Below are 27,729 nucleotides of genomic sequence, written 5' to 3' on the forward strand. Positions count from 1 at the left end.
TGGACTTAGAAGGTTTAAACAAACACTAGCTCTTACACTTTTTTAGTCTCTATGAGCGTAGGGACTGTCATTGTTTTCTAACACAGCACATAGTAAACTGTCAATACATGGTTCTGAATAAATAAATGAGTGAATGAACAGAAGACATGAAAGAGCAAAGTAGCCTAAGTGAGCATACCCATAAGGTCACCAGGAGTACCAAATTTCTTTAAATCAATTGCCACATTTATTTAGATAGAATTTCCTCCTTTGGAGTATTTCCTCCTTGGGTCATGGGAAAAACAAACACACAAAACACAGAGAACCTGATATCTCATTGATGGCATTAAAAAGAGGATTATCCAGGGCTTCCCTGGTGGTGCAGTGGTTGAGAGTCCGCCTGCTGACGCAGGGGACACGGGTTCGTGTCCCGGTCCGGGAAGATCCCACATGCCACGGAGCGGCTGGGCCCGTGAGCCATGGCCGCTGAGCCTGCGCGTCCGGAGCCTGTGCTCCGCAACGGGAGAGGCCACAACAGTAAGAGGCCCGCGTACCACAAAAAAAAAAAAAAAAAAAAAAGAGGATTATCCAAAAGAATAATGCATGGTAACATTATCATGTTCAAATAAATCCAATTATTTATTTGTAAAAGTTCAATGAGTGTTCAGGTTTCTCTATAGCAAAGCAACAAATATCTCTGTCCATTATATAAAACCCTAGCTCATTTGTCCAGGTGCACAATAGAGAGAGCTAAGGCACAACTTGAAGAACAGTATTTCTTCAACTGATAAATGATGCGTATACAATTCCGATTAGCCACAATAGCCAAAAAAAAAAAAATTCTGATATTCAATTTAGCAGGTTAGTTTATCGTAATATAAATTAATTGGAATTTTAAATCTGACTCTGCATGCACCTGGAATATTGTATGTTGTGTCTGACTGAAAGAGATAAACGGATTTGGCTGGGAGGCCAAGAGAGGAAGGTTAATAACATCATCGTCACACTCATTGAGCGCTTGCTTCCGATGTGTGATATCTCATAATCCTCACAGTTCCAGGGATTAGGGCAGGTAACCTTGGAGGTCCATTTTGGAATTCTGTCTCCCGCAAGCCCTCAATATGATCCATGTGTCTTATTCATATCTCCCAATGTGCCTTCATATCTCCCAGCATCTTTCACAGAGAATCCTCTTCTAAGAGTAAGTTCACTTTGCTTGCATTGTTCAGACAACTGCTTAGCTCAGTTCTCTTCTTTATTTGGCCTGCACGCACATAGCTAAAGTCTTTTTAACTCAAGTGAATCTTTAAAATATGTCCCAGACCCAGTGTTAAGAGAATTGAAATCACAATAACATGGCAAATTCTTGCTATTTTACCTGATCTCATTGTTAATTACAAAATTATGCAGAATGAGTCTTCAAACTTACAATGATGTCAGCTTACATCCCGTCTACTGCTGTTCCATGGGCCCAAAACTCTTTCAATAGACACAAATTGGAATAGGAATTGGAAAAACTTTTGCCCTTTGTGTAGCCGGTTTTCCAGAGAAGTATTTTTCACTGACACGGTGGAAATCTAGACGGGCTTCTCCCTCAGGATCATCATAAGAGTGTGGAAATATCAATCAGCCCTAAATACAGTCCAAGATTTTATGTTTTCTGGTTTTTACAAACTGTCAGTTTTGATTCTCATTGAGCAACAAGCAGTTTCATTCTTTATTGGAATAAACAGGGCGAGTAACAATTCCTTCTTTCCAAGTGCTGGATCTTTCCATTCATTTAAACTAAAAAAATATTTCTGGTATGCCTATAAGAGGCAAGAATGTAGGATGAGGAGTATGCATTAGAAAGGATTTGCAATGCCTCCCTCAGGTCATTTCCCTGAGGTGATCAGACTATCTGTGTTTTGTTTTCTATTTAAATCTTTGCAAACACAAATTGGATACAAATTCTCTTGTGGTGGAACTGGAAGATACCTTAAGAAATGAATAAATTAAGAATTGACATTCCTGACTAAATCTTCATTTTAAAGCAAACAAACCTAGCATCATGTCTCTGAGCAAAGAGCTTACATATAATGAGCCTGGATACCACCCCCCACCCCCACCCCCGCCCCGCTCTGAAGCCTGAGGCTCTGCAATGGGCTCAAGGGACTGTGGGTAGAGGATGTTCTGTAGGTAGATGATGATGGTAGAGAATCAGTCGCTGACACTCAGGATGGGGGTGTGAGCACAGCTGAGGCCATAAGCTTAGGTTTTTTCCTCATCCGATTGAAGAGCACATCTCATTCCCTTCTGTCGAGAGCACCATGTTTTAAAGGCTCCATTTGAGGCTCCCTTGCTCTAAACTGGAGAACAATCACAAAGGAAGGGATTTTGTTTTTTCTCTTTTTACACTTCAGGAGACTTTCCTTCCAGCATATCCTAGAACCAATTATCCTAGAGCCTCTGAGTAGAAATAGATTTTTTCCACCATTTTTTCTGTACATGTTATGGAAATTCTTTAGCCTGATCACAGATCTTCGCATCCCAGCCAGTATATTCAATTGATGGGTTGGTGGTTTTAGAAATCAGTCCTGATCACCCATCATAATTCCCTGGGATTTCTTTCTCGTTTTATTCAGCGACTTAGTGAGATTACTGTGTGGAGTCCTCCTCTTCTCTATCTTAAAAAGAACAGTCTTCTTGTGGCATAATTTTCTTAAATCTGTTCAGTTTCCAGTGACAAATCCATGAATTTTTTTCTCCCTACTCCCTTATTGGTCTAAATCCATCTCTTGATGGGCCTCCAAGGAGAACAGAAGGATTCACTCCATTGGCTTTGAGTGTGTTTTGCTGCCTTGTGTAAAAATCTTTGCAGTCAAATTGCTTGAAGCATGAGTCAGATTGTATTATAAGAAACTCCCCAATACTGCCCAATTCCTTTGTTGTGACAAACAAACTATTACAAAGCTTAAAGAATGTTTTAGCTGAAAGGGGTCACAGACCCTATTGAGTCTAGCCTTCTCATTCTGCAGACAAGGGAACTGAGATTCAGACAGTTTTAATGAATGAGCCTAAAGGGAAATTGCATAGAGACTGAAGATCTTGTACCAGAGCTCCCCATGTTAAAGTACAGTTCAATCTCATCTGAGTTCCCCTGAAAAGAGTATAATCATGAATACAAGCTCTGTTTTGATGTTAATTTTAACCACATGTCCCAGAGTCAGGTTTAGCACTTAACTGGCTCTTGCCGACATTCCTGCTAAAGCATATAAACTGCCAGGATATTAAATTTTGCTTCATCTTTTGTCTGATAGAAATGGAATCTTTGAGTAAGGTGGTATTTGAAATTCCTCATTTATAGTTAGAATTCCACTATTCCCTGTTCATTTTTATGAAGTGTTAAGCTGGTCATGCGGCCATACCCAAAAAAAACAATGCCCAGGGTATTGCTTGTCCCATCAAGCTGCCTGTTAGTGTGTGTAAAGGGGAAATTTTAGCCTGACTTTGGAGTAGGCGCAGATGGGTTCAGAAAATCTACCTGTCAGGCCATTAACACATTTCTGGTTTTTCCCCCACTCATCAGTAACAATATATTTATGATGACCATAAGAATCAGAAGTTCCAGAGTTTGGGATCGTATTTAAGATCTTACTGTATTTTTATCACTGTCTGAATTATTATTAACCTAGCCTTTAAAAAAAAAACGACCAGTGGTTTCCGCCATTTGACTTAACCAAACTGAATCCTAATTTTCTCTAAAACAGTGGTTTTCAATTAAGGGTAATTTGGCTACCCCTAAGGACATTCAGAAAAGCCTGGAGATGTTTTTTTTTGTTTTGTTTTTTGTTTTTTTGCGGTACGCGGGCCTCTCACTGTTGTGGCCTCTCCTGCTGCGGAGCACAGGCACCGGACGCGCAGGCTCAGCGGCCATGGCTCACGGGCCCAGCCGCTCCGCGGCATGTGGGATCTTCCCGGACCGGGGCACGAATGGTTAGAGAAGTAATTACTAAATTAGAGAAGTAAATTAGTAATACTAAATTAGAGAAGTAATTTAGAAGTAATTTTTGCCGATGTTGAGAGTTTGGAAAGTAGCAAAAAGTGTAAAAATCACTTGAAATCCCACCCCATAACAATTGTCTCTGTTAACATTTTTCTATGCACGGGATTTGTTATATTTATTTGGTATCAAATTATATCTGAATTTTTCATCATTGCTTTTCTCACCAAAATATATGTTAACTATTTCCTGTGTCATTAAACATGCTCTGCAAACAAAATGTTAATAGTCAAAAATTGAAGCACAAGAAGCAAGAAAACTACAATCCTGCAGCCTGGGGAACAAAAACCACATTCACAGAAAGATAGACAAGATGAAAAGGCAGAGGGCTATGTATCAGATGAAGGAACAAGACAAAACCCCAGAAAAACAACTAAATGAAGTGGAGACAGGCAACCTTCCAGAAAAAGAATTCAGAATAATGATAGTGAAGATGATCCAGGACCTCAGAAAAAGAATGGAGGCAAAGGTCGAGAAGATGCAAGAAATGCTTAACAAAGACCTAGAAGAATTAAAGAACAAAACAAACAGAGATGAACAATACAATAAGTGAAATGAAAAATACACTAGAAGGAATCAATAGCAGAATAACAGAGGCAGAAGAATGGATAAGTGACCTGGAAGACAGAATGGTGGAATTCACGGCTGTGGAAAAGAATAAAGAAAAAAGAATGAAAACAAATGAAGACAGCCTAAGAGACCTCTGGGACAACATTAAATGCAACAACATTCATGTTATAGGGGTCCCAGAAGGAGAAGAGAGAGAGGAAGGACCCAAGAAAATATTTGAAGAGATTATAGTGGAAAACTTCCCTAACATGGGAAAGCAAATAGCCACCCAAGTCCAGGAAGGGCAGAGAGTCCCATACAGGATAAATCCAAGGAGAAAACACTGAGACACATAGTAATCAAATTGACAAAAATTAAAGACAAAGAAAAATTATTGAAAGCAGCAAGGGAAAAACAACAAATAACATACAAGGGAACTCACATAAGGTTAACAGCTGATTTCTCAGCAGAAACTCTAAAAGCGAGAAGGGAGTGGCATAATATACTTAAAGTGATGAAAGGGAAGAAGCTACAACCAAGATTACTCTACCCCACAAGGATCTCATTCAGATTCGATGGAGAAATCAAAAGCTTTACAGAGAAGCAAAAGCTAAGAGAATTCAGCACCACCAAACCAGCTCTACAACAAATGCTAAAGGAACTTCTCTAAGTGAGAAATGCAAGAGAAGAAAAGGACCTACAAAAACAAACCCAAAACAATTAAGAAAATGGTCATAGGAACATACGTATCAATAATTACCTTAAACGTGAATGGATTAAATGCTCCAACCAAAAGACAGAGGCTTGCTGAATGGATACAAGAACAAGACCCATCTATATGCTGTCTACAAGAGACCCACTTCAGACCTAGGGATACATACAAACTGAAAGTGAGGGGATGGAAAAAGATATTCCATGCAAATGAAAATCAAAAGATTTCATTTTGATTTCATTTTGATTACTCCAGCTGGAGTAGCAATACTCATATCAGATAAAATAAGACTTTAAAATAAAGAATGTGGGCTTCCCTGGTGGCGCAGTGGTTAAGAGTCCGCCTGCCGATGCAGGGGACACGGGTTCGTGCCCCAGTCCAGGAAGATCCCACATGCCAGGGAACGGCTGGGCCCATGAGCCATGGCCGCTGAGCCTGCGCGTCCGAAGCCTGTGCTCCACAACGGGAGAGGCCACAACAGTGTGAGGCCCGCGTACCGCAAAAAAAAAAAAAAAAAAAAAAAAGACTGTTACAAGAGATAAGGAAGGACACTATATAATGATCAAGGGATCAATCCAAGAAGAAGATATAACAATTATAAACACCCCAATACATAAGGCAACTGCTAACAGCTCTAAAAGAGGAAATCGACACAATAATAGTGGGGGACTTTAACACCTCATTTACACCAATGGACAGATCATCCAAACAGAAAATTAATAAGGAAACACAAGCTTTAAATGACACAATAGACCAGATAGATTTAACTGATATTTACAGGACATTCCATCCAAAAACAGCAGATTATACTTTCTTCTCAAATGTGCATGGAACATTCTCCAGGATAGATCACATCTTGGTCACAAATCAAGCCTCAGTAAATTTAAGAGAATTGAAATCATATCAAGCATCTTTTCTGACCACAATGCTATGAGATTAGAAATGAATTACAGGAAGAAAACGTAAAAAACATAAACACATGGAGGCTAAACACTACGTTACTAAATAACCAAGAGATCACTGAAGAAATCAAAGATGAAATCAAAAAATACCTAGAGACAAATGACAATGAAAACACAATGATCCAAAAGCTATGGGATGCAGCAAAAGCAGTTCTAAGAGGGAAGTTTATAGCTATACAAGCCTACCTCAAGAAACAATAAAAATCTCAAACAATCTAACCTTACACCTAAAGGAACTAGAGAAAGAAGAACAAACAAAACCCAAAGTTAGCAGAAGGAAAGAAATCATTAAGGTCAGAGCAGAAATAAATGAAATAGAAACAAAGAAAACAATAGCAAAGATCAATAAAACTAAAAGCTGGTTCTTTGAGAAGATAAACAAGATTGATAAACCATTAGCCAGACTCATCAAGGAAAAGAGGGAGAGGACTCAAATCAATAAAATTAGAAATGAAAAAGGAGAAGTTACAAGAGACACCGCAGAAATACAAAGCATCCTAAGAGACTACTACAAGCAACTCTATGCTAATAAAATGTACAACCTGGAAGAAATGGACAAATTCTTAGAAAGGTATAACCTTCCAAGACCGAACCAGGAAGAAATAGAAAATGTGAACAGACCAATCACAAGTAATGAAATTGAAACTGTGATTAAAAATCTTCCAACAAACCGAAGTCCAGGACCAGATGGCTTCACAGGTGAATTCTATCAAACATTTAGAGAAGAGCTAACACGCATCCTTCTCAAACTCTTCCAAAAAACTGCAGAGGAAGGAACACTCCCAAACTCATTCTATGAGACCACCATCACCCTGATACCAAAACCAGACAAAGATACTACAAAAAAGAACATTACAGACCAATATCACTGATGAATATAGATGCAAAAATCCTCAACAAAATACTAGCAAACAGAATCCAATGACACATTAAAAGGATCATACACCATGATCAAGTGGGATTTATGCAAGGATTGCAAGGAATGCAAGGATTCTTCAACATACACAAATCAAGCAATGTGATACACCATATGAACAAATTGAAGAATCAAAACCATATGATCATCTCAGTAGATGCAGAAAAAGCTTTTGACAAAATTCAACACCCATTTATGATAAAAAGTCTGCAGAAAGTGGGCATAGAGGGAACCCACCTCAATATAATAAAGGCCATATATGACAAACCCACAGCAAACATCATTCTCAATGGTGAAAAACTGAAAGCATTTCCTCTAAGATCAGGAACAAGACAAGGATGTCCACTCTCACCGCTATTATTCAACATAGTTTTGGAAGTCCTATCCACGGCAATCAGAGAAGAAAAAGAAATAAAAGGAATACAAATTGGAAAAGAAGAAGTAAAACTGTCACTGTTTGCAGATGACATGATACTATACATAGAGAATCCTACAGATGCCACCAGAAAACTATTAGAGCTAATCAATGAATTTGGTAAAGTAGCAGGATACAAAATTATTGCACAGAAATCTCTTGCATTCCTATACACTAATGATGAAAGATCTGAAAGAGAAATTAAGGAAACACTCCCATTTACCATTACAACAAAAAGAATAAAATACCTAGGAATAAACCTACCTAGGGAGACAAAAGACCTGTATGCAGAAAACTATAAGACACTGATGAAAGAAATTAAAGATGATACCAACAGATGGAGAGATATATCATGTTCTTGGATTGGAAGAATCAATATTGTGAAAATGACTATACTACCAAAACCAATCTACAGATTCAATGCAATCCCTATGAAACTACCAATGGCATTTTTTACAGAACTAGAACAGAAAATCTTAAAAGTTTTATGGAGACAAAGAAGACCCCGAATAGCCAAAGCGGTCTTGAGGGGAAAAAAAGGAGCTGGAGGAATCAGACTCCCTGGCTTCAGACTCTACTACAAAGCTACAGTAATCAAGACAATATGGTACTGGCACAAAAACAGAAATATAGATCAATGGAAGAGGATAGAAAGCCCAGAGATAAACCCACGCACATATGGTCACCTTATCTTTGATAAAGGAGGCAAGAATATACAGTGGAGAAAAGACAGCATCTTCAATAAGTGGTGCTGGGAAAACTGGACAGCTACATGTAAAAGAATGAAATTAGAACACTCCCTAACACCATACACAAAAATAAACTCAAAATGGATTAGAGAACTAAGTGTAAAACCAGGCACTATAAAACTCTTAGAGGAAAACATAAGGCAGAACATTCTTTGACATAAATTACAGCAAGATCTTTTTTGATGCATCTCCTAGAGTAATGGAAATAAAAACGAAAATAAACAAATGGGACCTAATGAAACTTAAAAGCTTTTGCACAGCAAAGGAAACCATAAACAACATGAAAAGACAACCCTCAGAATGGGAGAAAATATTTGCAAACAAATCAAGGGACAAAGGATTAATCTCCAAAATATATAAACAGTTCATGCAGCTCAATATTAAAAAAACAAACCCAATCCAAAAATGTGCAGAAGACCTAAATTGACATTTCTCCAAAGAAGATATACAGATGGCCAAGAGGCACATGAAAAGCTGCTCAACATCACTAATTATTAGAGAAATGCAAATCAAAACTACAATGAGGTATCACCTCACACTGGTTAGAATGGGCTCCATCAGAAAATCTACAAACAACAAATGCTGGAGAGGGTGTGGAGAAAAGGGAACCCTCTTGCAGTGTTGGTGGAATGTAAATTGATACAGCCACTATGGAGAACAGTATGGAGGTCCCTTAAAAACCTAAAAATAGAATTACCATATGACCCAGTAATCCCACTACTGGGCACATATCCAGAGAAAACCATAATTCAAAAAGACACATGCACCCCAGTGTTCATTGAAGCACTATTTACAATAGCCAGGTCATGGAAGCAACCTAAATGCCCATCGACAGACGAATGGATAAAGAAGATGTGGTGCATATATACAATGGAATATTACTCAGCCATAAAAAGGAACGAAATTGGGTCATTTGTAAAGACATGGATGGATCTAGAGACTGTCATACAGAGTGAAGTAAGTCAGAAAAAGAAAAACAAATATCACATATTAACACATATATATGGAACCTAGAAAATGGTACAGATGAACTGGTTTGCAGAGCAGAAATTGAGACACAGAAGTAGAGAAAAAACATATGGACACCAAGGGGGGAAAGCGGTGGGGTGTTGGGGGTGGTTGTGTGATGAACTGGGCAACTGGGATTGACATGTATACAGTGATGTGTATAAAATGGATGACTAATAAGAACCTGCTGTATAAAAAAAATAAATAAAATTAAATTAAAAAAAAATTCAAGCACATAGAGGTCCTCTATCCAATCACTTATTTAACTTACTTTTATCTTCATCTGTGGATACTCTTAAGATAGTGCTTTCTGCACTAGTTATAGAGCACATCTTTGAAAAACAAATACAAAAGGAGTGTATCCCTAACATTGTCAAATTCTGCTTTTATACAACTTTCACTAGTTGACATAGTGATTGAAACAACTCAACCATTTCTTGCAAGGATAACCAGGACAGGAGCCAAACTTCACCAGTGCCAAGAAAAGTGACAATAATTCTTTAAATGTTCATACCTGGCTTATTTATTCTCCTGGAACCAATAGTAACATATGCTTTCCTGCTGATACTGTCTAGTGATTTTCTTCTAAGGACTGACAGTATGATATGTATTCCATGTGGTGATTGTGTAACTAGACAAAGGCATATTAAGGCTTTAAATCACAGAATTTTGACAGTTTACAATTTGAATTACTTTTCATTAGAAGGACTTGTAGGGCTGCACGTGAAGTCCTGGGAGCCATGTGAGCCCTCTGGTTGACCACTTAGCAGTGGCAATACTTGCACATGGATGAGGCTTGAAGTGTTAGCAGATGCAAATGGTTTAAGGATTAAGTTGTTTTTGTTTTTGTTTTTGTTTTTTTTGCGATACGCGGGCCTCTCACTGTTGCGGCCTCTCCCGTTGCGGAGCACAGGCTCCGGACGCGCAGGCTCAGCGGCCATGGCTCACGGGCCCAGCCGATCCGCGGCATGTGGGATCTTCCCGGACCGGGGCACGAACCCGTGTCCCCTGCATCGGCAGGCGGACTCTCAACCACTGCGCCACCAGGGAAGCCCAAGGATTAAGTTTTAAATGTTTACCTCACTATCCTTTTATACACTACAAATCGACATCTAATGTTAAAAGAGATGTACAGACCAGGTGTGTTCGTTTTCTAGGGCTGCCTTAACAAAGTACCACAAACTGGGTGTCTTAAAACAACAGAAATTTATTGTCTCATAGTTCTGGGGGCCAGAAGTCCAAAATCAAATTGTCGGCAGGGCCGTGTTCACTGTGCAAACCGTAGGGAAGGATACTCCTTGCCTCTTCCGGCTTTTGGTGTTTTCCAGCAATCCTTGGCATTCCTTGGCTTGTACATCACTACAATTACCGCCTCTGTCATATGTCACACAGCCATCTTTTCTCGTATGGCTTTTCTCCTCTTTATAAGGACAGCAGTCATATAGGATTAAGGGCCCATCTTACTCCAGTATGACTTCATCTTAACTCATTAAATCTGCAATGACCCTATTTCCAAGTAAGGTCACATCAGAGGTACTGGGGTTAGGATTTCAACATTCTTTTTTTTTTGGCCACATGGCGTGGTATGTGGGATCTTAGTTCTGTGACCACAGATTGAACCCATGCTCCCTGCAGTGGAAGCGTGGAATCTTAACTACTGGACCGCCAGGGAAGTCCCCTCAACATATTTTTTGAAGGACACAGGAAAATGGAAAGTTAAAGCCCTGAGTAAGTGAAATACCCCCTATGAATATCTGTTCCTATTGCTTAGCTGGAAACAATGAATACATAATAAAAACATGTTTCTGGAATTGTGGGATGGATTTAATGATTAGAATAATGGATTTGTAGAGACATGGATGGATCTAGAGACTGTCATACAGAGTGAAGTAAGTCAAAAAGAGAAAAACAAATATCGTATATTAACACATATATGTGGAACCTAGAAAAGTGGTAGAGATGAACCGGTTTGCAGGCCAGAAATAGAGACACAGATGTAGAGAACAAATGTATGGACACCAAGGGGGGAAAGTGGCGGGGTGGTGGTGGTGGTGTGATGAATCGGGAGATTGGGATTGACATGTATACACTAATATGTATAAAATAGATAACTAATAAGAACCTGCTGTATACATTTTTTTTTGATTAAAAATAAAAAGAATAGTGGGAAGTTCCCCTTTGGGCACTTACCAACATATGTTCTGCTTAAATTCTGGACTTCAAGAGTATCATGAGCATTCTAGAAGCATAGCATTTCTACGTATAACGGTCATAATTTTAGCAAGGAAACCTCCTGAGTTAACTACTGTTTTCTGGGAATTTCCCAGATTTCTCTGGATTTCAACATGAGTGATATGACCCAGTAACATTACTGTGTGATATAGGAGGATATGGCTGGAAAGAACAAATTTTTCTAATTCCTCACATGGTCCGCAATTTGGCTAATTGAGCCCATCTCTGTTGCGGATGAGCCAAAGTAGAAGACAGTTCCCAGAATGAGCCTTGATTAGAAAAGCCTGCCCCAGTATATTCCAGCTACAGGCCAACTGGCAATGTCTTGAATCACTAAGGAGAGCACTGCAATGTGGTTTTCCTCATACTTGCTCTCCTCGTCATTCTTGATAAGTCATTATTGGCCACTAGGATCTTTCAGAAAGCACTTATATAAACCCCAAAACTCACTGGTTTATTCATTGTCATGTAATAAATCAATTAGGTACAGACATTGTCTGTAACCAACATGCCTTATTCAACCAACTGTGCTTATAGAATATCCGTAGCTGTATGAAGAATTTGTAGCATGTAAAACAAGCCTACTGGTGGAATGATTTATAGAATACTCCTAGAATAAGTTCAACTAAGATACTTACAAAGGTTAAGATAATTTTTCTTTACTTTAGAACTGATGAGGGATAGCAGAATGACATCTTGTATTGATTATATGCCACTTAGTAGAATTGAAAGCACTATCTAAATGTTACTCATTGCCCCTGTCCTTGGGGTAGGCACATCAATTTATAGGAGGGAAATCTGAGACAGAGATAACTAAGTGACTTTCTTCCGATCCTAAGTGTTAGATAAAATCAGTATGTTTATTTCTGATTTCGATAGTCACTAAGTGCATGCTCACAGGAACATGTACACAGTATGTGCACTGAGTACATTTTATATGCCCAGTACTCTCTCCTGTGTAGGACTTTCATGTATTATCTAACCTCCTTGTATCCTTTGTAATGAGAATTGCCATCATCTCTACTTTAAAGATGAGCAAGCTGGGGTCTAGACAGCTTAAGTAACTTGACTATGGCCCCAAGCTTGTAAGGTACAGTGTGGCTAGGAACCCATGGGGTACTTCCAAAACCTATCCTCTTCCTAAGACTGGTTTATTCCCATTCCTTTAAATAACATCCTTAAGTTGTCTCCTCTGCCTCTTTTGAAGACATCCTGTAGCTGTGTTTCCAGCTGATGCCCATTCCAGAATATATCATTGATTTAAGGATGAGCTTAGTCCTGTGAGCAGTAAAGTTTAGGATCCAAGATGCAAAAAGCAGTACCGCATCTGGTCAGAGCCATCATCCTTGTCATTGTCTATGTCAGACTGCCCGTCATGTCCCTGCTCAAGGTCAGCATGCACTGCCGTAGAGGCCCAGACAAGTGTGTGTGAGGGGCCGTCATTTCTTTGCCCCAGGAGGCCAAGGCTCTTCCAAATTGCACGCAGGTTGGAGGTGTCAGGAGTGGCAAGTGCCTCCCTTGCATTCCTTCCAACTCACGTGAGCTGTTATTCTTCCCGTGGAAAGCAACCACTGGATGGTTTAGTATGAGAATGAGGATTATGTGAGATTATAAATAACACTCCCTTCACCTCCCCACCCCCACCCCCCAGGAGCATATTCCAGGAAGACGTTTTGGGAGGCTAGAGGAAGATGAATAAGTAGAAACAAACTTGGCCATCTGTGACTGTGTCTAACACATGAGTTCTGAGGTTAGAGCACTGTGATTTCAATCTGCAACCCTGGGCTGCTGTGAGGACCACCACTTCTCTCTGACTTGTTCCTAAAATGTATGATTTATGTACAGAAACACTTCCCCCCAAAGCAAAATAAACCCAGACAAAATATAACCAAACAGCTGACTCTCATGATTGAATTATATGAGGCGTCAGAAAACTGTCTGGATGGCATTCCTTGATGGGGAACATAAGCGATGGGAAAGAATAGCTTACTAACTCCATCACTGTGCAATTTCTTTTACAAGTTTTTTCCTAATGTTTCATTGGGGGAAATGACAAAGCTGTTTCCATTCAGTCTCATCGGCTTGTTGGCCCTGGAGAATGGAGGAAGGCGCTGTTCCTTTTTGATACTCGTAAAATATCTGTCGTTATCATCCTTAAATGTGAGGCCATAGCCTCACAACTGCCTGCAAGGGGGCGGGTTCGGAGCGAAGCACAGAGACGCCTCCTTCCCCACCCCATCCCCACGGTGTCTGCCCTCCGTTGCCTCTGGCAGACCTCACCATGATTACAGTAACCTCCCAGCAGGGACCCGGCCACCTCCAACAATCACATCTCATTAAACAGTAACTTCCAACCTCCTCTCCCTCTCGGCCTCTGAGCTGAACTGTGCCAATAGGGAAAACTTCTGATGGAATTTTCATTCAATTTCCTTTCCCTCCTCCAGAGAGGGAAGGTCTGGTGACGTGGCTAAGCAGTGAAGAACTTCAAGAACTGTCATCTAAAGGGTCTAGAAACCCACAACCATCCGTTAATTAGACGAATAATAATTGACCAAGCCATGAGCATTAACCCAGATTCACAGAGAGGGAAATGGAATTCCAAGCCCGTGTCTCATCCTTAACACCAGCTGCAGAGAGCGCTTAGGACCCTCATCTCCAGATGCCTCTGCTTCAGCCCTCAGCCCACCCAGTGAGGCAGCTCAGCCCCTGCTGGGGTGGGTGTCAGTTTTCTGTCTACTTTCTATTTCTATTTCTCGGGCACCTACACATTCAGTCATTCCTCTGCTACTTGTGATTTTCCTCAGGAAAGCCAGCTACAGCTGGAAGTCCTCAGAAGCTGGGTTGATAGAAAAGAACCAGAAAATCAAATAACAGAGGGCCCAGCAAGGTTTCTGACCTACCCTGTAGACCCCAGCCCAGCTGAGGGGCAAGTGAATGTGGTCGGCGTGAGACAGGCTGACCTGGACACTGGACACCAGCTCTCAGGTTTGGAACCCAGAGCAGCTGATCTTCCTCACCGTGATGATGATGATGATAAAACTTTGCAAATGGCATCATAAGTGACATGTGAAACGAAGATACTCAAGTCCCTTCCTTCAACCATGGTGGAATCATTTAACAAATAGGAGATGTTCATCCCACGTGAAGAACCCGACGATGTGCGAAATAAATCTATTCTTTATTCAACAGTCATTTGTTAGGAATGTATTATGCACGAGGCCGAAGTGAAATATTCTGAGATTTACACATTTCCTTGTCTTAAATCCTAAACCAGGGCTCCAGGCTCTAGCCAAATCCTAAGTGGCCCTGAATTACTTTCTTGCCAATAATGTAGCAACATGTCCTCCTTTTGTTTGCACGTCCACCCCTCACCCCCCCCCCCCCCGCCCCCAACCCCGGGTGCCTGAGGTTTCTCTGACTGTGATAACAGTTGCAGGCATACACTTCCGTTTGCTTGCCAAGGTCCCTCCTGACTCCTTATGAGTTTTCAGGTGGCTGCCTGGAATTACGCACGGTCTGTGGCCATGGAGCTCAGCAGAGCCGTTGGCTCACACGGGGACCGCTCCTAGAACCTGAAATAAATCACCCAACTTGGCCAACTGCTCATAAATGGCAAGAACATGCCGCAGGACACCGTGCAGAATGAACTTCAGAGTCACTTCCTCTTTCTTTAAGGGACCCCCAGGCCTTGTTTGCAGGCAAAGCCCAAGCTGTCTGGCCTGATGACTCAGGCCATTAAGGGAGATCAGTCCAGTCCATGAAATAATGGTAACAGACCCAAATGAGGTTTCTGTGGGGAGGGCGGCCTGGATAGACGCCTCATGCAAAACGGCCTTTGTAGATAAGAGCCAGAGCCAGTCCTTAGTGGCTAAGCATGTGCTCTCCCAGACCAGACAGCCAGCGTCAGATTCCAGGTCCCACCACTTACTGATCCAGGGACCTTGGTGGCATGACTGGCCTTTCTATGCCTCAGTTTTCCTCATCTATAAAATGGGGCTAATCATATCTACCTGGCAGGCTTGCTGGGGAATGGATGACATCATCTCAGAAAATCACTTAGAACAGCTCTTGGGATATAATGAACAGTTGATAAAGGACTGTCAGGACTGTTATTGAAACAGGATGGGGCACAAGCTTAACGTCCAGGGGGACGCCGGGAGGCCCGTGTTCTCACCACGAGCACATGAATTTCACAGAGCCGTGAAGAATGTGCACATAATCCCCAGTCTGGCACTGACACCCCAGCCTGGCAATAGATAGTGATATCACAAACGGGGTTACGGCCCTTTCAGGGACATCCCCACCCCCTCCACGGCCATGGGGAAAAGGCCCATCTCGTGGGAAAATATAAGGTGATAATGCTCAGGGAAGGGGGTTTCGAATTGTGTTGGTCTCAGTTGGATCTCGGGGGAAAAAAATGTCTTCCTTGACACCCAGTTTTCTATACAAAAGTCCCCCCTCTCCCAGGAACGACAGCCTTTTTAGCGCTTAGGCTCAATCTTACTGTTTTCCTTCAATCCCCTAAACAGCTGCTCTAAGTTTTCTTAATCTTGACCTTAGATTTCAGGGAATTCAGGGTAGAAGAAAAGTAAAGCCGGCCTCAGAAGTAGTTACCGCTGGCTGCAAATGTCTTCATGTTGTGAAGGCAGCCTATCATTGAGCTGGGGCAACTTCCACACTGTTCAGAAATGTCCTGATTTCCAGAGACAAGGCCTAATAACTCCTGACTGGTAAAGTTTCCTAATCAATGACACAACTCAACCCGCTCTGCCTTATTAATTGTATGGAGGACAACGGTTTGGCCTGAAGAGCAAGAAAACAGTTTTTGTAGGAAGCGGCTGTTAAGTGGAGGTGACGGAAACCACTTGTCTTCTGACCCTTTCCTTTGAGACTTGATTGATTGTTGATGGTGTTTTTGCAAGAAGTGAGAAATAAATAAATAAATACAGAGGCGCGGAGCTGTTACCCGTGGTATGGGAGCTCCTGAAAGAGTCACGGGTGTTTTGTGCGTTGGGGTCAAACGCAGGAGTCCCCAATGACGGTGGTCTTTTTCAGAATGTTGGGCTTGGGTGCTGGGAGTAGGGAGGGGAAGCTATGCGGCTTGCTTGGCTTCCTGTGGCAATTCCACTAAGCTACATTGGGGTCCAAGTGGATGGCCACACTTCACAGATCACTCATCTGTAAAAGAGGGATCCTAGCTACAAGGATTGTGGGAAGGAAGCTGAGGAACGGTGGCCTCTGAGTCCTGTGTCCTTGCTTTGCTGTCCCCACTCCATGAAGGCTGCCCACCTCCTTTATCCACGAATTCATTCAGCGTCCATTCCTGCAAACATTTAAGCAACCAGTTCGACGCTGGAGTCTTCAAAGGAAGTGAAACCCTAGCAAACCTGCTCCCAGATCCTGCAGAAGGAAAGAAGCCCTGTTGACACTGTGATTTTAGCCCAGTGAGACTGGTCTGGGACTTCTGACCTCTAGAGCTACAAGATAATAAATTTCTGTTGTTGTAAGCCACTACACTGTGGTCAGTTCTCGTAACAGCCGCAGGAAACTCATACAAGGCGCTCTTTCCTTTCTGCTCTGATCGCCCCTCACCTCCTGCATGCAGCACCCAGCTTAGCTGTGGCTGGCTGTCTCGCTTGCCTCCGGGTCAGAGCTGGAACTCTCCGGGGACATTTGTTCTCTTATTTATTTTAGTTGCTAACACATCCAACATTGCCTGTTGTACAGCAAATACAGCAAAATCATTTGATTTTTTGTTTGTTTTTTAATGAATGAAGGTAGGGAATGTATTTCTCCCTTCTCTTACAGCAGGAGAAGAGCGGGCACAACCACGCCATGCCACGCCAACGCAAGCAACACATAAACATCAACATCGGAAAGAAAGGACCAGAGCAACCGCTGCGGCCAGCAGCAGGTGAGCTGAGGAAAGCATGCAGGAAGGGGCGAGAGTAGTCAGAACAGACGGCTGTCTGATATACTCGAGGGAGTCTGAAACCAGAACGTTTAAGGGCTGCTTTGGGTTTGGGAAGACTGAGAAGATAAACAGAATTCTAAGAAAAATATTTTCACAGTTCCTCTCGTCAGTGCAGGACAGCGGAGAGATAAGGTAACTGCTGAACTAAGATAGGAACACGAAGCCAGGAGGAGACAAAGAGTCTAAGAGGTGAGATCTGACCATGTTTAAAGGCGTAAAGGAGATTCTGCCAAGGGGATGGATGCCGTGACCAGGAAGAAGCGATGAGAAGATGGGAGCTGGACTCCAGGGCAGGCTTGGGGCAGAAGAGGATGAAGCAACAGGGAGTTGGAAACAGGAGATGAAAAATGAGAGTGAGAGGTGGATGAATATCTGTTTCGAGCAGTATTTCTCAACCTTGACACCGTGGACATCTCAAGCCAGACAATTCTTTGCTGTGGGATGTGGGGTGGAGGCTGCCCTGTGCACTGCAGAAGCGGCACCCCGGCCTGTGTACACTAGATGCCAGAGCGCCCAGCCCCCCAGCTGTGACACCTAAAATGTCTCCGATGTTGTCGAATTTCTGCTGGGTGACAGAATTGCCCCCCGGGTGAGAACCAATGATTTCACAGAAGAAAAAGGATTGGGGAGGTAACGTACTTTAAACTTGTGTACTTGGGGAAGGACACACTTTAAGGAAGGGCAGAGCAGCAGAAGGAAAGCAGAAGAGACCAGGGAGTCAAGCTGGGGGACAGAAAGTGAAAATTGGTGGGTGAAAGGACAGAATCTGACCAAAGGAGGAATTACAGCAAAATGATTGATGAAAGAGAAGAACGGACCAGATGGAAGCAGAAATCAGAAACAGGAGAGAAAAAGACCCGAAAGGAAAGCAGGGATGACTGGCCAAGAAGGAAGGACACAGCCTGAGAGGGAATGGACTTCAAAGCGGGTCACTCGAGGATTTAATGACGGGTTACTGACACGAGGGGTCTGGCCCATTAGTCTTGTTATCAGGACGTGAGGATTTGAGAGCCAAATACATGTCAGGCTACATACACATAACTTTCAGGCTCATTATAATTATCCCACAGATAAATGCTGGAACCGAAAGAAGACTTGACACGTCCAACTCCCTTTTTGATGAATTATCAAGGCAGTCATCAGCGATCAAACCAAAGAAACAACACTAAAAGGTACACCTCAGGTCTAAACATCACGGATCAGACAGAAGGAAGGTAAACAATTGCCCTGATACACCCCAAGCCAAACGGGACGCATGTGGATTAAACGAACCTAAACCAAGGCCGCTCGTTTTATCTGACATTCCTTTGGGATTCTGCATTGTTGGTAAAGATTAGGATGGAAGAATGCAAACCCATGCTGATCTGAAACATCCACAAGCCCACAACCTCTGAGGAGTGTGTGTGTGGAGGGGGAGGGGCGGTGAGAGGGAGGGAGGGTGAGAGAAAGAGAGAGGGATTCAAAACTCTTCCAGCTTTCTTGAGCAAACCTTGGTTTGCAACTGCTTACCCTCCACTATTCTTTCTAGATCTCAAAGAATCAGTTTCCAACCGGAAGGTGATTCCACGGGACTACGCTGTACTCTTGATATTTTCAAAGCATTTTGCCTAGGTATTTCTCCGTGGTGACTACAAAAATGCCCCCCCCGCTCCCCAACAACCCTGCATGCTTTCCTGATAGCCTAGTTCCGTGAGAGTTCTAGGTCTGATAAAGACCTGTCTCAGGTCCAGGGCTAGAATGGAAGGATGGTGTGCAAACGTGCCAGAGCTCCAAGGGTTTGGAAACTGGATCTCAATCTTCTCATGTCAGCATTCCCACGTAACTCAGCAGACTCTCTAGCTCCACGAGGACAGGTCCCGTGGATAAAGCTCAGCATTGCTGCAAAGAGAGAGGTCAGCTAATACACAAAGGTGAGGACTTATGGGGTCAGCTGGTTGGCACAGAGCTGCCGAGGAAGGACCGTGCCTGAGCAGGAACCGTGATAGTCTCAGGGTCACTGATTATCATGGTGGACCTTGGGCTTTCCCTGGTTCTCATTACATCCCTGGGCAACCATCCTGGATGTAGTCTGTCTCTTAGGAGAAAACTGCCCAGATTCTTACTTCTCCAAAGGGCAGTTTAGTGTAGTGTTAAGAGCATGGACCCTGGGGCTAAAAATGCCCCAATTCAAACCCAGCTCATTACTCATAACTCTGTACCTTAGGCAAGTGAATTAAAATCTCTACCTCAGTTTCCTCACCTGTAAAAAGCAGGTGATAATAGAATCAGTGACAGAGGATTATAATAAGGATTAGATGAGATAATACTTGTAGACTTTCTTTTTTTTTCTGTTTTTTTTTGGCCGTGCTGTGTGGCATGCGGGATCTTAGCTCCCAGACTAGGGATTGAACCTGTGCCCCCTGCAATGGAAGTGCAGAGTCCTAACCACTGGATAATACTTGTAAAGTGCTTTTAAAAATATCTGCATGGGGCTTCCCTGGTGGCGCAGTGGTTAAGAATCCGCCTGCCAATGCACGGGACACGGGTTCAAGCTCTGGTCCGAGAAGATCCCACATGCCGCGGAGCAACTAAGCCCGTGCACCACAACTACTGAGCCTGCGCTCTAGAGCCCGAGAGCCACACCTACTGAGCCTGCGCGCCTAGAGCCTGTGCTCTGCAACAAGAGAAGCCACCGCGATGAGAAGCCCACGCACCACAACGAAGAGTAGCCCCCACTCGCCGCAACTAGAGAAAGCCCGCACCCACCCAACGCAGCCAAAAATAAATAAATAAATAAATAAATAAATATATCCGCATGTACCAAGTGCTCAATAAGTATTTGTTGTTATTCTGTCTGCCAAATTCTTGGAAAATTATCATCATCCATTAAAAGCACTCAGGAATGTGGCTTTCTTGGTATTTTATCGTGAATAGGTCTCATTGCGGATAACAGATGTACTGCGTGTTCTGTCAGACTCTAACAACATTTACCCTGAGTGCTAAGATTTTTCTGCCTCATATGGACGGCCTCATTTTCTTTAAACAGAACTGCCCTACCGAAGACTGTGGCCTCCTTAGGCAGGGCCCATTACTCTGCTGCAAATTTTCCCAGCCTGACCCAGTTAGAAACGTTCAACAGAAAATAATGCAGTCACGCGGATGCATAGGTTTGAAGAGAGGTTCACACCACTCTAGAACTGACCACAGCTGGGTTTTAACTAGCCAGTTCCTTGAACACACTTAGATCATGATTTGGTTTAAAATATATAAAAGTCAGACAGGCACAATATTCAGAAGCACGACTATTCTCTAAGGCAAAGTATGTACATTCTAATTTCTAGCAACTGTTAATGGACTTGACTTACCCAGGGCCTTAGTCACCCCCTAACATTTAATTAAAGCACAATGGTAGGGACTTCCCTGGTGGCGCAGTGGTTAAGAATCTGCCTGCCAATTCAGGGGACATGGGTTCGATCCCTGGTTGGGGAAGATCCCACATGCCACGGAGCAACTAAGCCCGTGTGCCACAACTACTGAACCCGCATGCCACAACTACTGAAGCCCATGCTCCTAGAGCCTGTGCTCCGCAACAAGAGAAGCCACCGCAATGAGAAGCCTGCACGCCACAGTGAAGAGTCACCCCCGCTAGCAGCAACTAGAGAAAGCCCGTGTGCAGGAATGAAGATCCAATGCAGCCAAAAACTAAATAAAAATAATCTTAAAAAAAAAGCACAATGGTAGTGACAGCAATGTGAATGCTGCTACTTAGTTTAGCCTGTCCTGTGACAGGACGTCTCTATCCTTAGCCATCCGTTTCACAAGGTATCTTTTATGGAAAGTAAGTTAAATGTGACAGGGTGGATGGCCCACCATAACTGCACTCATTTTCAAAGATAAACAATTAAAATAATATTTGCTTTCATTTATTATCTCTGATGCAGCAGTCATGTTATAGATCTCATTTACTTTTTTCAATAATCCTGTGACTTGGAGATCGTTGTTTCTAATTACCTATGGATAAACTGAATCCCAGGAACTTGTTCAGGGTCAAAAAGGTTTTAGGTTTTGGAGCTGGATTTCAAATCTAGGTAGCTCTAATTTTTAAGTCTAATTCCTTTCTTTTCCCAGTGTTATTTCTCTAAGTCCATTTTTTAAAAGGAGGGAGGTAAAGTAAACCTCATATCCACAGGAAAAAATATTTTTAATAAGTAATAAGTAGGTACTTTTAATAAGTAAGTACCCATTCTCTGCTAGCATGGGCATTATATTTATTCCACCATAAAAGATACCTTGGCTCAAATAAGAAAACTTTTATTAAAGTCAACATTGTTATTACCTGTCAAATTGTCTTGATACCATATTACTGAGCTAAGTATCTCCAAGTTCTCAATAAATATTAAATAAAAACTCTTACTTCTATGGAGGTAAGGGGTATAAAGAGAGTAAGCTCTACAAAAATAAAGCAGAGAAGTTGTGGTATAGAAATGGCTGATACTCCAAGGAGTCAGCTCATAAATTCTGGGTTAATTCTAATGCCACGTCCTCTACCAGAGACCTCATAACATGGGGCTGGTGGCCATACCTCTAATGCCAGCCCCTCATCCTTCCTTTTCATGCTTGTGGGGACCACAAGAGATGGGGCCCTCCCAGCTGCACGTCCTGCCTTCCCCATTTGTCCCACAAGGAGCTGCAGAATTGAATGGAGCTAGAACGCTCTTCTAGAAACCCTGGGTTTGATCCCGCAGCTGTGACTAGTCAAGGAGACTGCCGACACCCATGGTCTCGACAAACTCCTTTTGGAACAAACCTCAGACAGGGACTCAGAGTGTGTGTGTGTGTGTGTATGTGTTAGAACTTTCAAGAACATGACACCCAAATCACATGAATAATTTTTCTTGATGTTTTTGAGACATTCAACCAACTAACAAGAAGTCTTTTTAAAAAAATTTTGCACATTTTTCTTTTAGCCGCCTATATACATATAAGGTTAACTAATCTTTTAACATTACCTTTATTTCAGAGTTTGGCAAAAATTGTGTGATTCTGTCACAGACAGGAATCAGATGTTTCTTCCTGTCTTGGGAGAAAATTCCAGAGATCCACAGCTTCAATACCCTTTCAGAATTTGTACAAGTTAAAATGAAGGTAGACTAAGTGCAAAGACAGTTGTATACACCCCAAAACCAGGGCTTTAAAACCCTTTTACTGTGTGAACATGTTTGAGTCTTCTTGCCTTGAGCATTTCCTCCCAATGGCTTGGAGACTGGAGCATTTTAACAGTCTTCAAGGTTTACCCCTAATTCCCTAAGCAGACCTGGCCATATGTCAATCAAAACTGAAACCGAAGGAAAGGTATCAGGGTAACCTGTTTATTCTAGGGATATACGGGATATGTGAATCACTCACAGTTCTGTAGGGGCTCTACCCATGCTTGTTGGGTCTTGTTTCTATGAAAATACCTTTAGATGACTGCTGCTATCTTCCAGGGAGACCAACAGGAAAAATCTGTGATGTTTTTGGAGAAATTTATAGGCTTTTTCTTCATGGCTACCTTGAGTCTTGTAACTGATCATGCAGTTATACTGAATCGATGCCTGAGAATCTGAGAAGTGATTTGTGATCTGCTTTAAACATAGCACAGGACTTATCCAATCTTGCAAACTAACTTCATTTCAGCTTAATTTTATTGCCCTATCCTGATTCTTCCTTTGCTTTTTTTTTTTTTTTTTTTTTTTCGGTACGCGGGCCTCTCACTGTTGTGGCCTCTCCTGCTGCGGAGCACAGGCTCAGGACGCGCAGGCTCAGCGGCCATGGCTCACGGGCTCAGCCGCTCCGCGGCATGTGGGATCCTCCCGGACCGGGGCACGAAGCCGTGTCCCCTGCCTCGGCAGGCGGACTCTCAACCACTGCGCCACCAGGGAAGCCCCTTCCTTTGCTTTAATTGCTTTATCTAATCCTGCTCCATGCCATATATAATACTATAAATAATGCATATACTATATAAAGAAATGTGTACACTGTAAAATAGTATGTATTTTTTTCAGCCACCATAAATCCCTTTCATAAGGAAAACTTTAAGCAAACAAATAATAGAGGAATGAACTGCGTCCCCACTTGGTGGTGTTTTGCCCTTTAATTTGTCTTTTTATTGATCGTTCTTTTCTAATACGATGTTGATCTTCTCTAAATAAGATGTTGGAGTTCCTCAAAAAGCAGTGGGGAAAATGGGTGAAGGTGGTCAAAAGGTACAAATTTCCAGTTCTAAAATAAATAAGTCCTGGTAATATAACGTCCAGCATGGTGACTATGGTTAATAATACTGCATTGTATATTTGAGAGTTAGGTCTAAGAGAGTAGATCTTAAATGTTCTCATCACAAGAAGAAAAAGTGGTAACTTTGTGTGGTGATGGATTAAGTGGACTTGCTGTGCTGATCATTTTGCTATAGATAACATATGGAATCATTATGTTGTACACCTGAAACTAATACTTTACGTGTCAATTTGCCTCAGTTAAAAAAATAAAAGCTAAAAATAAAAAAAAAAAGAGTGGTTCTTATCTCCAAGGGTACTCTCTGCCCGATGGCCTAGTTTTTTCACTTTGTTTGTGTATACCGGCCTCTATGTTCTCCAGCCCGTCAACCCCTCTTCTCCCCCCAGCCCCAGACAACTCAGCAGCCCTTAACAATACCTGGCCCACCAGGGAGTTGAACCTACAGCACAGTCTGCATTCAAAGCCCTTGGTACAGCCTCGAACCCCTAGGACATGGCAAATTGTATAACTATGCACGCTCTGCTTTGTCTCAGGGAAGCTGACAGGCCTATATGGAAAACGTCGCAGACAGTGCTATGCTGAAGAGAAATAATCATATGCTCCCCCGAGGAGTATTTAGGTCCGTATCATCAGTCTTTGTAACACGCCTATGAAAGAGGCAGGAGGTTTGTCCTCTCAGCCAGTGTTTCTTAAGTGACGGAATGGGGCAGATCGTTGGGGAGCTTATGCTTGGTTGGGGAGAGAGTTAGGGTCTCAGGAGAGACAACTGAAGACCCCAGAGGTCCCTGCCATACTCAGCTGCATTCCGACATCTCCCATGCAGGCTGCAGCCTGAGCCAGTGCAGGGTTCGTCTTTTACAGGAGTGTTTAACTTTTCAGGGGACTGGAATCCATACAGGCCATCCACGTCTCTTTCCGCTCGGCTGTGCTTTCCAGCCCAGCTCCCAAAGCCCCACAAGAAATGTCTTGTGCGGTCAGTAGCTGCCAGTGAGTTTAAATTCCAGGCCTCCAGGCAAAGGTTTTAAAAAAGGTCTCTGCTCCAGCTCACCTCTTCCAGAAATGCCCCCTGACCACCCAGCCTCGGGGTTTCCTCCCAGGCAAACCTGGCCTGTTTGCTGGACCCCAGCACCTCCTCTGACACCTCCTTCTCATCTGTGCTCAGTGGAGGGGCTGAAAATAAGGAGGCCTCAAAGTCAGCTCAGTCCCCAATCTTCCGGCACACAGCTGTGCATAACAGACATGATTTTGCTTTTATCATTTGCAGCCTGAGTTACTTTCTCCGTAAAGCTGCATGTCCCCATATGTGGCTTATTAACTATTTAAGGAAGCCGATAAGAAATCTCCTATACCATTCTCTCCTACTTGTAGAACTAAGACCCATAATACAACAGTAGAAAAGCAAAATTGAGTAAAGAGGAGAAAAAAAGATAGCCAGATATCGAAATAGAGCAATAGGGAAGAAAATAAAAATAGAACCTCCTAGGGACTTCGCCTTGTGTGTGGTCCAGTCAGGGGTTAGGCCTCCAAGCTTCCACTGCAGGGAGCATGGGTTCTATCCCTGGTCTTGGTACTAAGATTCCCACAAGCTGCATGACTTGGCCCAAAAAAGAAAAAACAAAGAAAGAAAAATGAAATAGAACCTTCTACAGAATGGCCTCTTCTCTGCAAGACGGAGATTTTTTTGGCACAATCTAAAGTGATACAATTTTTATAATCTCCACCATGGGTTTATTTTTCAAGTGCTTAGAGAGGTATCTCTTTAGGAACCCAAACAACTGTTGTGAAATAAACTATCTAGAAAGCAGAAAGCTGGAAAGTTAAAACTGAAAATCCTGTGCAATATCATCATTTAGGTTAAAAATGGTAACAGTTAATGTCTACTGAGCGCTCAATATACGCCAGGCACTGTGAAAACATCATATGCGTTACCTCATTTATTACTCTTAAACACTCAGGGAGTTTTCTCCATTTTACAGATGAGGAAACTGAGTTTCAGAAAGGTTAGGTAACTTGCACAAGGTCACGTAACTTATGCAAGGTCACAGACCAAGGAAGCCACACAGCCTGGGTTTGAATCCAGGTTTATTTGTTGTTTTTTTTCCTGACTGTATGATGGTCACTGGCAGGTTTGGCAGCTTCTGAAGTGTCTCCTGAACTACCACGTGAAAATTCACTCTCTTGTATGTAGCACCGTATTTCAATATCAAGTGTGTTTTATGCTCTGCCACGTCTAAGTTTTGTAGGAAAGAAACCCACCTCGCTGAAGTCGCACTCCTAGTTTCAAGGGATATGGTATCAAATAAAATCGTAAATGTGAAAAACCTTTGGAAAATACAAAAGCAATCTACAGAGAACTGAGGATACCATTGCTATTTTAAAATGTCAAGATGTATGTGATATGCACGGTGATTCTCAGTTGCCCAGAATATTTTGAATCAAAACACCTGCTCACCTAACCAATTAGCACACCGGTAACTTGTGAACAAGCTACCTTTTCACCTCCTCGGGCAACCTCCTGCTCTTGCAACTTATTTCTGGGCCACGACCACTTGCTTGCTCAGCGGGGCACGTTTATGTCACAAGCTTCTCTTTAACAGGCACAGAAACGCCTAACGTGCAACAAAGTGTGAAGATGCAGGCGTATATGTACGAGTTACAATTGGGTCACCACCAGGTGAGCTGATTTACCGTACCGCCCCGCAGCCCGGGTTTTCAGAATACCCGTTAACAACCCCGCGTTAACTAGCAGGGGGCAGGCGCTGATTAACGGCCCCCTTCCGTGTCTCACCTGATCTTCCAGGAGTTTCCAGCTCTCGCATGTGTGCATGGTTTTGAAGCAGCATTAAAGCTGCTCAGGGCAAGAGGATTTAAACCCCCTGGCCCCCAGAAAGAGCTCGTTGCTTGTTCGACCGGAGGACTAAGAAGCTTTAATGAAGACAGACCACGCTCTAGAAATGGTGAAACCATTTCAGGTTTCAGAGAAGGCAGTTTGGGAGAGCCGCTGGAGCCTTCACCTCCTCCTTCCTCCCTTATTCTACTAAGGAGAACCGAGGTAGCGGGAAAGGACAGTGTAGGCGCTCGAGGGGAGAAGCCAAAGATTAGCCTGACCCGCGTCCTTGGAAAGCAACCGACAACAGGAAGGAAGCTTATTAACCCCTCTGCTCCCCCTCCCTTTTCCCGGCGTGAGAATCGGCTCCTCCTCCCGGGCGTGCGACCCCGGGGTAAAATGCAAGCTGTCGCCTGCTTTCCGCACCCTGCGCGCGGCGCCCGGCAGAGGAAGAAGCAGGCGGCAAAGGCGTCGCCCCAAGCCGCGTGGAGCGAGTTCGTCTCTCCGGCGTGAACCTCCCGAGCGAGACGGCCTGGACCCCGCGACCGTCGCGCCAGCTAGGCACCGCAGGCGCCCCATTTCCCGGCCTCTCTTCGGAGCTGGCAGTCTGCACCCCAATCCCTAGCCTTAATCCCCCTCAACACCACGGCGCCACCAACCCCGGTGCCTCGCGCAGGTGGCGCAAACGCCCCCGCCCTCGGGCGCCCCCTGCCGGGGAGAGGGAAGGCGGCGGCGGACGCGGAGGAGCCGGGCGCAGAGCGGGGAGAGAGCTCCGGAGCCGGGAAGAAGCCGGGAGCTTCCCTGATGGTGCCGACGCCTCCGAGCCGGGGAGGAGCGGCGAGGGGGCAGCTGGGCAAGAGCCTGGGTCCGCTTCTGCTGCTCCTGGCGCTGGGACACACGTGGAGCTACCGAGAGGAGCCCGAGGACGGCGACAGGTAAGCGCTGCCGGTCCCTGCTTGGTGCGCCGCGGCTCTTGGGGTGCAGCCGGTGCCCCTTCCCCCCCACAGCGGTAAGCCTCACGCCCTCGCTTCCCCGGGCGCTCAATTGTTCTAGCTGACGGTAAACTCTGCTCCCGGGTGAGACCCTCCGCGCCCTTAGCCCTGGCTCCTCCA

General features: G+C 43.4%; 1 protein-coding gene and 1 long non-coding RNA gene across 2 annotated transcripts in view; both read left to right on the top strand.

The window, feature by feature from the left end:
* Positions 1-21,069, top strand: part of LOC117200757 (uncharacterized) — a 47,401-nt gene extending 26,332 nt beyond the window's left edge. Inside the window, exons 2-3 of the long non-coding RNA XR_007471596.1 lie at positions 17,373-18,168; positions 18,609-21,069. This is a non-coding gene — a long non-coding RNA (uncharacterized LOC117200757). The remainder of the gene's footprint in view (positions 1-17,372; positions 18,169-18,608) is intronic.
* Positions 21,070-25,518: 4,449 nt separating this feature from the next.
* Positions 25,519-27,729, top strand: part of CCBE1 (collagen and calcium binding EGF domains 1) — a 246,855-nt gene continuing 244,644 nt past the window's right edge. The window contains exon 1 of the mRNA XM_033424971.2: positions 25,519-27,552. Coding sequence (XP_033280862.1) covers positions 27,422-27,552 — 131 coding nt within the window. The 5' untranslated portion in view covers positions 25,519-27,421. The remainder of the gene's footprint in view (positions 27,553-27,729) is intronic.

Source organism: Orcinus orca, chromosome 15 (assembly GCF_937001465.1).
Source record: "Orcinus orca chromosome 15, mOrcOrc1.1, whole genome shotgun sequence".
Classification (NCBI taxonomy): domain Eukaryota; kingdom Metazoa; phylum Chordata; class Mammalia; order Artiodactyla; family Delphinidae; genus Orcinus; species Orcinus orca.